Source organism: Rutilus rutilus (genome assembly GCF_951802725.1).
Source record: "Rutilus rutilus genome assembly, chromosome: 18".
Taxonomy (NCBI): domain Eukaryota; kingdom Metazoa; phylum Chordata; class Actinopteri; order Cypriniformes; family Leuciscidae; genus Rutilus; species Rutilus rutilus.
In genome coordinates this window covers 15,805,165-15,815,287 of record NC_140231.1, presented here as the reverse complement: position 1 = coordinate 15,815,287, position 10,123 = coordinate 15,805,165, and the positions used below count along the sequence as shown (strand labels likewise).

At 36.4% G+C, this 10,123-nt stretch overlaps 1 protein-coding gene across 3 annotated transcripts; it reads left to right on the top strand.

Moving 5' to 3' along the window:
• The first annotated feature begins 1,280 nt into the window (after positions 1-1,280).
• Positions 1,281-8,022, top strand: snx12 (sorting nexin 12). Of its 3 annotated transcripts, none has more exons than XM_084386276.1 (5): positions 1,281-1,685; positions 2,210-2,305; positions 3,729-3,853; positions 4,038-4,136; positions 7,095-8,022. In XM_084386276.1, the coding sequence occupies exons 1-5, from the start codon at positions 1,521-1,523 to the stop codon at positions 7,102-7,104; spliced, it is 495 nt and encodes a 164-aa protein (XP_084242402.1). In that variant the 5' UTR covers positions 1,281-1,520; the 3' UTR covers positions 7,105-8,022. The 3 variants fall into 3 exon arrangements, 1 of the variants encoding a protein (XP_084242402.1); XR_014625084.1 differs by having other exon boundaries at positions 1,295-1,685; positions 4,038-5,430; positions 5,706-8,022; XR_014625085.1 differs by having other exon boundaries at positions 1,295-1,685; positions 4,038-6,464.
• Positions 8,023-10,123: the final 2,101 nt, after the last annotated feature.

Sequence of the window (10,123 nt, the reverse complement as noted above, 5' to 3'; positions counted from 1 at the left end):
TGGTCTTTGGTCTTTTTGTGTCATAAAAAAAAAAAAAACCTTTTTTTGTAAAGAGGACAGTCATATAAAATTGGGGTTAGGGCTCAGGGTAAAATGTAATCATCCATATTGGTTTGGATGTAACATCAACAACATATGGTTACTAAGATAGTGTCTGATGCTAACGTTTAGCACCCTCCAGAGGTAGAGGTCTTTATACAGTTTTAAAGAAACAAATATCTGAAATTTAGAGGAACACTATGCAGAACATATGCTAATATGAATTTGGTAATACTTTATTTATTTTACATAATCCAAAATGCGCCATATAACAAAATGTTGAAACACATTAAGCCTATTTGAACATAGGCTATACTTCATTAAAGGTTTCTATATCATTCCGAGTTTAAGGCAGGGCTAATATAGGCTAGTTAACTAAAACTAAAACCCTTTTCTTTAAATCGCTATTTAACTGAAGTCAGTTAATTGAAATATAATACACTATTAAAAAAACACTTACTTCACTTACTTATTTCATATATAGCCTAGGCCTACTAAATTAACTAAAACTAAAACTGAATAAAAAAACTATTATAGACATAGCCTATTTAAAAAATAAAATAAAATAAAAACTAAGGCCTACAAAACTGACAAAAATAAAATTGTTTATGCTATTATGCCTATACTCCGCATCGTATAGCCTACTGTTAGAGATATTTGAAGGTGCAATTCTGTATTGTTTATAGGTTGTATAATGTGTGTATATATGTGTACTGTATTGTAAAAATTATGTATTGTGCATATTTTGTACTGTGTGAACGTTTTGTACTGTGTATTTTATGTAGGCCTACCTGTCATGCCTAGTAATATGCACTGTAGAGTAGCCAATGTACCCAAGACTTTCACAAACCACTACACTAAATAAAACTGGTTTAAAACTTAAGGGATAAAATAAAGATATATGTTCTTGATCTATGTAGGCTATTAAATTCATCCATAAACATTTTCTATTCATCACGAGTAGCTGCCACAACACTGAAATCGACGAAATAGGCTATGCTAAACATAAAAAAGTGCAAAGTGTAAAATAAATAAATAAATGTTTGTTTGTTTGTTGGCAATCTGAGCAAATTTCTTATTAAAATCCAGACATTTCTGATCAATCCACACCTTTCCAGTCTCTCCTGTTCTGTTATGAAATTTTATGGAATCCTAAAGAGCCCACCCCCTCACAGTCTTCTCAAATCTTATAGGTCAATCGCCTGTCAGTCATCATAAAAAATAACTTCTATTGGCTAGCCGGGTGATGAAGGGTGGGTCATGAAGTACGTCTCCCAAACTGCTGCACATATCGTCGCATCGGGGAGAAACGCAGGATTTCCTGTGGTGTTGCTGAACTGGACATATTCAAGTTTTAGATTCGCAGAAGTACCTAGCCCAATTTTAACCTCCATCGATTTAATGTCTTAATCAAAACCATCTCATTCGTACGTGCCCTAGACTACACCTCGACGTAGTTAGTCTGAAAAAAGTCGTCAAAAATGTCCGAACCCACAGTGGCCGATACTCGCCGGTTAAACTCCAAGCCGCAGGACCTGACGGACGCTTACGGCCCTCCCAGCAACTTTCTGGAAATCGACGTATACGACCCGCAGACTATAGGAGTCGGCCGCAATCGCTTCACCACTTATGAAGTCCGGATGAGGGTAGGTTGGCCAGTGAATGAATGTGATTGTGTTGGGTGGGTGTGTGTGTGTCAGAGAGGCTGCGGCTCGGTTCGGCCTAGTTAGCCTGCGCGCTAACATGCTAACTAACACCTCATTCGACGAGAAAAAGTCTTTACCCTCGTCTAGCTTTTAAAAACATGATTTTATTTGATGAATTGCTAGGTTTTGATCTAAAAGGAAAAAGTTTTTTCTGTGAAAGCAAGCTGGGTTTGAGCAATTTGTCGGGTTGAGATTGAGCTAATTTAGCTGTTGTTGTTACTCTCAACCATCAACAAGCGATTTGGTTATCTTGCATCTAAGTTAAGCCATTAAGATAAACGTGGATGCTTTACTATTGCAAATGCATAATTGTATCAGTTTAATAATATGTCAAAGTATGTTAGGTGTATTCAAGAATCCTTTGCATCTTGTACACCATATATATATATATATATATATATATATATATATATATATATATAATCAATCATGTGACTTATTATGCTTTCTCCGTTGAAATCCAGACAAATCTTCCCATTTTTAAACTGAAGGACTCGTGTGTCAGACGAAGATACAGCGACTTCGAGTGGCTGAAGAATGAGCTGGAAAGAGACAGCAAGGTATAAGACATCCTGCAGGAAACATCTTGCATCATAAAATACACGTACTGAACTAATGGTTGTCTTTACATGTTCTGTGCAGATATTAAAAATGTTTTACGTAATGAAAAAGCTTTAAGAGAGACTTCATGTAGACCCTCGTAAAGCCCCACATTTAAAGTCAGAAAAGTCTATATTTTTAATGGAACAGATTATTAAACCTTCTGACTAAATATGAATAAAATTGTATTTAAAAAAGCTTTTTATATCATATTTGATACATCAATTTTTTATGACTCATAGTATGATATAGGACAATATAGAGCTCACACTCAAGGAGGGGGGAAAAATAAAATAAAAATTGAGCAAAAATATGCAATTTGGTGCAGTTGCTAATATTTATATGGTCAAAAAGTAAGATGAAATTCTGCTAGCTTGTAATGAAAATCAATGATGTATTTATAACATTATAGCAGACTCTAATGTTATATACATTTATATATCCAGACATAAATGTCAGTTGTTATGCTATATCTCTCAATAATGAGTCTTAGTAAGATGCTATTTAAATGCTAAGGGCCAGCTTTACTAAACTGTGCAAATTAGTGTGAGAGCGTAATTCGACAAAAGCACAGATGGGAGTGGAAGGTTCTGCACGTCATCTACTGTCGACGCGCAAATTAAAGAAACACAGACGCAGTCAGATCATTTCCATCTCGAACAACGCAATCTGTCAAGAGCAGTGCAAATTTACGCCTGTCTTAAGACGAGGCGTTAAATAATGGCGCAAATACCAGTAAATTGACTAGCGCAAACCTTAGTAAATATAATTTTGTAATTCATATAAATACTCTCCTCCCATAAATTGTGTGTCTGAAAGGGAAACTCCTACAAATGCATATACAATAAGGTCAGCCACAAAAATAACCCTGTCTATGACTTTCAGTGCTAACTTTTCACTGCATGTCTTTAGTAATTCCTGACATTAGTTTGCCTTAGTGAAAGCTGTTATTAAATCTGATGTTTTAATTGTGGCAGCAAAACCCATAATACAATACAATGATTGAGAGATGTACAAATAAGCGTTCCTCAGAAACCTTTGATACATTTTAACATGATTTTTCTAAAAAAACCTATATATAATCAAGTCAACCTAAGTTGCTTCAGTCCAGGAACTGGTCATTTTGAAATATCATTAACAATATAAAAGTTAATCTTGCGTTTACTTAATACAAATTATTAAAGATTTCACGGCAAAAAGATGTGTACCGCCATCTGAGTGTGGAAATATTTAGACTTTAAAAGCATGTAAAGGCCTTTTACTTACTGTAAAAGTATGAACTATAAATCAGAAGGCAAGATTGTGTGCAACAGGTTTTTTAGCAACACTTTGGTCGTTTTGAGGCCTTCATTTTTTTTTAAAATGTATGAAAATATTTCCTAGATTGTTGTGCCTCCATTGCCTGGAAAGGCATTGAAGAGACAGCTCCCCTTCCGTGGAGATGAGGGCATTTTTGAGGAGTCCTTCATTGAGGAGAGACGATCTGGGCTTGAACAGTTCATCAACAGGTTGGCCATCGAAATGATGCAAAACGGACACTGCTAAATTATAAAAGTACAAGACACCAGTTACTAAAATTTGAGGGTCTGAAATAATTACACAAATTTATTGTGATTTATTTTATTTATTTTTCTGTTAAAAAGGCTTTTGATGGATTGCATGCATACATATTTTGCTCATGTTCCTCTTTAGAATTGCAGGTCATCCTTTGGCCCAGAACGAACGCTGTCTTCACATGTTCCTGCAGGATGAAAGTATTGACCGGAACTACATTCCCGGAAAAGTACGGCAGTAGGGTTTTCCAAACTGGGAGGGTCTTCTTTCTTCAGTGTTCAGCTTCTAACTATCTGCAAACACTGCAGAGTAACGTTTATTTTTAAACCGTGCAAAATCTAGATACGTGATGAACCGTGCAGGACTTGGCTTTATTTAACAGATCATGTTTTGTACATGTGTCTGAGAGATTCTCTTTACACACACACTTGTATTTCTTTTACATCTATATGTATTTGTTAGTGTGGGTGTGTGTGCACGTATACAATTATATAACTATACATTAAGCTGTAGCACTGTAAAGCGAAGAGGGTTGGCTCATATATTTGTCCTCTCTGGCGTCTGTTAAGAGAACATGTGCTTTTCGATTTCAAGAGTCGAGGTGTCATTCCAAATAGCGTAAATGCTTAACACAACATTAAGGGAGCAATGAGGAGCCGGATATTTACAGCAGATCAGAAAAATGGTCATAAATATAAAGCGTTTCGCTGTTTTGACAAAGCAGCAAGCTCAGAAAATGTTCGTATTAAGTCATGCTTGTTTTTGTAGTCACATGACCATCAGCAGAACTGTAAAGAATCATAACCGGAACTTGGTGATCTTGCTCCCTTAACCGTCCGATGCGTCATTTGAATATAATTTGAATGACCATATTATACAATTGAGCATGTTGCATTTCAATCTGATTAACTCTGTGAACAGACTTCAAAAAATGTCAGACACGTGGATTATCAAGAGATTGGAGCCTTTTAATTCCAATTTTATGTGACAAGATTTGGTTCTGAGACTATTAAGGAAGATTTACGCTTTTGTTCAAAAAAGTATTGGTGTTAGTAAAGAAATAAGTTCTGAAACTGAATAAATATCAAGTACATATCATGCCGGTTAAGGCTCAATCCCAATTCACCCCTTGGCCCTACCCCTCCGTTTTGCGCGTTCCCGTGAAGGGGTAGGGTTGTCTCGATTCTCGTTTGGTTGGAGGGGTGGGGGAAGGGCCAGATAGCCCTTGAAATGAAGATTTTTTGGGACCACACTTCAAACGAAAGGGTATGAGAAATGTACCTGCATACACCGGCTACAGAGGCAACATGACTGCCAATAATCATTTTCTTTATGTCACATTCAATCTTGTGTTCATATTTACGGTCATGTTATTCAAATAAACGGTTGCAAAAAAATCGCTGAAGTTCGTTAACAATATGACGCGTGTAAAAAGCAAAAGTTTGAAGCGAAGTGGACGTGCGAATGAGGCGAATTTGCATCCATCGCATCACTCGCGCCAGACGCTCTATTCGCGTTTGGTGTGAACGCAGCATTAAGGCCTCATTATACTTCTGCGTCGGACCTACGCTGGAGCCTGTACGCCGTAGGCAACGTGTTGGTTTTAATTTATACTTCTGTGTCGTTGTCCGCGTTGACGCGTACCTAGGGAGCGTGTGAAACCCCGAGGGAGGGGTTCTGGCAGACCAATCACAGCGCTTGTGTCCGCGTAGAATTGACGCGTTGTTACATTTTTGGAGAGGTGCACGTCAGGGTACGCGCGCTACACACAGCCTACGACGTAGCTACGGCGGCAGTTCGACGCAGAAGTATAAATAGGCCTTTAGGCGTCGAAGATATCATCATCTCCGTTGTTTTCTGCGAACTTCAGAAGTAAAATAAAAAAAAATAGCTGTAACTCACGCAAGACTACAGCTGACGACGGCATCTTGGAAGTATGTGATAAACATTGGCCCATCTCCTGTGACGTAGGCGCTAGCAACGACGTATAATGACGTGTAACGGTGTAGTAGTGGTGTCCCATTTCCTACGCCTTGCCACTCTGTTTCAAGGGGTTAGGGGTAGGCAAAGGGGTATAAAATAGAATTGGGATTGGGCCTAAGTATGTGTTACTCTTCCAACTACTAAATGCCTATTATTGGGTATGTTCTAGAAACTGCTATTTGGTTGAAGTACTGTAATATGTCCCTTTTTTTGTTGTTTTTTTTGCCAATATGGAGTTTACTTGGGATAAGTGCATGAGACCTGTATAGTATGCGAGTGCAGGTTTAACTCCAGGATGCGTTCTGAACATGTCGATCATGTGAAAGATTCAAAAACGGCTTTCTAAGAGAGGACAAAATGTGTGCCAACTGTGTAAAAGTTGTCCTGCCAAAGTTCAGTCGGTTTGCTCAGAATGACTCTATATTTATGTTATCTCCTGTGTTCATCGATTTGTGCCTGTGACGTTTGTCTGTAAATAAAGTAAAACAAAAATAGAGAACACCGGCTGGAGATTTTATAACATCAGTACATTTTTTTTCCCTTATTCTGTTTATTCTCTCTTCCATTTTAGGTGTGAATAAAGTAAGTTTTGTTTTTTTTACTCTCAGTGTGTTGTAACTGATGTGGGGAAACAACGTCTGCATGAACGCTAATGATCAAATTGGTTATATTGTGGGGAAATCTTTATTTTGCATCTGCTTGTCATGTCCTTACCAGTAAAACTACTGTCGGCTGCACGTCTTGATTTGCATGCTTTGTGTTGTAAATTCTAGTTTCACTCAGACTGTTATTAAATTGATAGTCCACCTTAAAATGTAAATTCTGTCATTAATTACTCACCCTCATGTCGTTCCAAACCCTCAGAACACAAATTAAGATATTTTTTGATGATATCTGAGAGCTTTCCGAGTCTGACCCCCCATAGACTGCAATGTAATCACCACTTTCAAGGCCCAGAAAGGTAGTAAAGACATTGTTAAAATTGTCTATGTGACTACAGTGGTTAAACCTTAATGTTATGAAGCGACGAGAGGAGGAGAAAGCTCTCGGATTTGGTCAAAAATATCTTCATTTGTGTTCTGAAGATGAATGAAGGTCTTAAGGGTGAACTAACCCCTTTAACATTATCCAATCAAGTTTGTGTCCAAAATAATCGAGCGAAAGAGGCAGCATCTCTAACCGTGTTCATGTCTTTTGGCCTGTGATCCAAAGGTTTTGGTAAACCCCCTCCCTGTCCTGGACCCATCTGCTCTACCAGCTCTTTTCTGCACATCAGTCAAAGCCTTTCACAGCTGCTGTCCATGATATCCTGTACATATTTCTGTTCTCGGATAGAACTAAACTACAACATCTATTTCACCCTGAGGATGAACTCAACTTTATGCTGTATTTATACCTCATGCACTCATTTTGTGGAAACATGCTCTTTTTTTTTTCTTTTTTTTTTTTTTGCCTGATCTTTAAACAAATATTTTCCTTTAAAAATAATGCTTTGTGTTTATTCTGGTTTAAACTCCTGGCTTAAACCTTTAAAACAACCCATCGATTTTTCTCTAGTAAATAAATACGGAGAATTTGGTCAGGCCGCTTTGACATTCCTCAGAGTATTCTAAATTAAAAGTCTAAGATTAATTGGATTTAAAGCAACACGCTTTCAATCCTGAAGAAAAGTGACATCATGTTGAATAGTTGAGTAGTTCCATCATAAATCCAGAGAACAATTTTTATCAAACTAACTCGCCAAATGTAGCACTTCAGAAACTAAAAATGGGATTGGCTCTCGACAACGTCTTCCTTTACATTCCGTATTTCATTTGTATCCTTTTGACTAAACGTGTTATATCAAGGCTTTTGCAACAATTTAATTGTATTTTCCTTTGTTTAGTATCAGTGCAACGAGTCAAGCTTTGGGAATGTATATATTCAATCACTGTGAAAAACTGAAATTCATTATGACGAAATGTGTTACATCTGCTGTTATGTTTTATAAATGCCATCTCTCAAAATGAGTTATTTTATTTTCTGGCTCTTTCCATTCTGGTTATTTTCAGGACTGTGTGTAAAGAAAAGGGCACTAATTGATTTTTAAACCGACAGCCATCCTTTCTACCCATGAATAAACCCTATCTGTCTCCTTCAATGGATTCTCTCATTCTGTTCAATTAAGCCATATGATTTATATGTTATAGTTAATGTAAATCTTATATTTTGTATTTTTGTGTACATCCACACCTCGACATTAGAATTTTAGTTTTAATACAGTAATTCGCTGAACAGATCAAAAAGGCTGTTTTCTTGAATGTAACCACGAGGTGGCAGCGCTGCAGAAAGATGAATGCATTAGAAATCTACTCGTCTATCAGTATCATTTCATTCGAAAGAAACCGGCACAGTTATATTTTTAATTACTTTAAAATTACACTACATTCAGTTATATTACCGGTCAAAAGTTGTAATGAACAATTACATTAATTATAATTCTAAATTAATGATAGTTGCGATTTTTTTGTAAAAAAAAGTCTTCAATGGGGCTGCATTTATTTGATCAAAAGTACTATAAAACAGTAATATTTTGTTTTCATATTAATCTATTTTAAAATGTAAGTTATTCCTGCGACGGTAAAGCTGCAGTCTTCAGTGTGATGCTTCACGTGATACTTTTTTTAAAAAAAATTTTAATTTTATTCTTTGATGTATAGAAAGTTATCATAGAACAGAACAGCATTTATTTGAAACGGGAAACTTTTGCACCACTATAAGGCCCGGTTTCACAGACAGGGCTTAGACTAAGCCAGGATTAGACTAGATCAATTAGGACATTTAAGTAATTTTTATAAACATGCTTAGAAAAAAACATTACCGATGTGCATTTTAAAACTAAAAAGGCACTGATATATTTTTAAGATCAGTCAGTGCAAGTTTATTTCAGTGGAAACAGCTCAGACTTACATTTTAGTCTAGGACTAGTCTTAAGCCCTGTCTGTGAAACCAGGGGTATATGTCTTTACCGTCAATTTTGATCAATTAAGCATGTCCATGCTATTAAAGGTATTTCTTTCTTTCTTTTTTAAATCCGTCTTAGGCCAACCCCAAACTTTTGAGTGGTAGTGTATCACGATTTCCACAAGTATTAAGCAGCACAACTGATTATTGATAATAATAAGAAATATTTATTGAGCACCAAATTAGTATATCAGAATAATTACCGAAGAATTATGTGACACTGAAGACTGGGGTAATGATGCTGAAAATATACATTTTAAAATAGAAAACAGTTCCTTTAAATTGAAATAATATTTCACAATATTTCTGTTTTTACTGTATTTTTTCATCTCATATAAAAAAAATTCAAAAAACATTTTTGTTCCAAACTTTTCACCTGGTATTGTGCTAATGAACTACAAAATCACAAAAATATTTTCTGGGTGTGCCCAGTTTATTTTAAGACCCTTGATTACAACAGTTTTCAGGCCTGCTTGCCTCTGTGTGAATTGCTCTGATCAATCTGGATTAGACATGGGGGAGGGAAAGTGTCGGCGAGCAGGTAAAGTCTACCTAAATGAGCCGGTCATGTAAGCTGTGTAAGCGCTGCTTGAATGTGGATAAACTGACACCATTACTTCTTACAACTGCAAGAAGAGGCGTGTTAAGAGGATTAATATGTTCCTCATTTAGATCTTGGATACTTGCTAATAGTTGAGTCTAATCGGTGGTGTGAGTCACATGGACAAACAAGCTCAAAAATAATTTTATTTGCACTGTAAACTTTTGATTATTTTAAGTAATAATAGCCCATTGAAGAACTTTATGAATTAGGCTATAATTGAATGCTTAGGCTAAATGCTTTATTTAAAGTTCACACTTATCAGTATCACCCATTCTCACAAACACCGCAATGGGATAAATATCCATTAAGTCACACTTGCCATTCACTTTAATAGACTTCATCTGACTATGAAGTAGGAGCATGTTTGGAAATGAGTTTGTGCATAACGCATGACTGACACATTAGTCCGTGAAGTGGAAGCTTAATGAGATATTTTTGATGCCTACACAAACTGACCGAAGTCAAAGACCACAATGCTTTTCTTTGATGCACAGACTTTAACCCTCTCTATGAAAACATGCTAAAAGGAGCAGCCAAATGGACAGAAGTGAGATGACAAGCGCTTTGTTAACTCTGAAACTGCAGTGGATGAGATCACTGAATGGCTGTGACCTGCTTTCCAAGGGTTACCATT

Coding starts and splice junctions, on each gene's coding strand:
- snx12 (XM_084386276.1), top strand. CDS start 1,521: ATGTCCGAACCCACAGTGGCCGATACTCGCCGGTTAAACTCCAAGCCG. Junction 2,306..3,728: donor AGCTGGAAAGAGACAGCAAG/GTATAAGACATC, acceptor AATATTTCCTAG/ATTGTTGTGCCTCCATTGCC. Junction 3,854..4,037: donor CTTGAACAGTTCATCAACAG/GTTGGCCATCGA, acceptor GTTCCTCTTTAG/AATTGCAGGTCATCCTTTGG.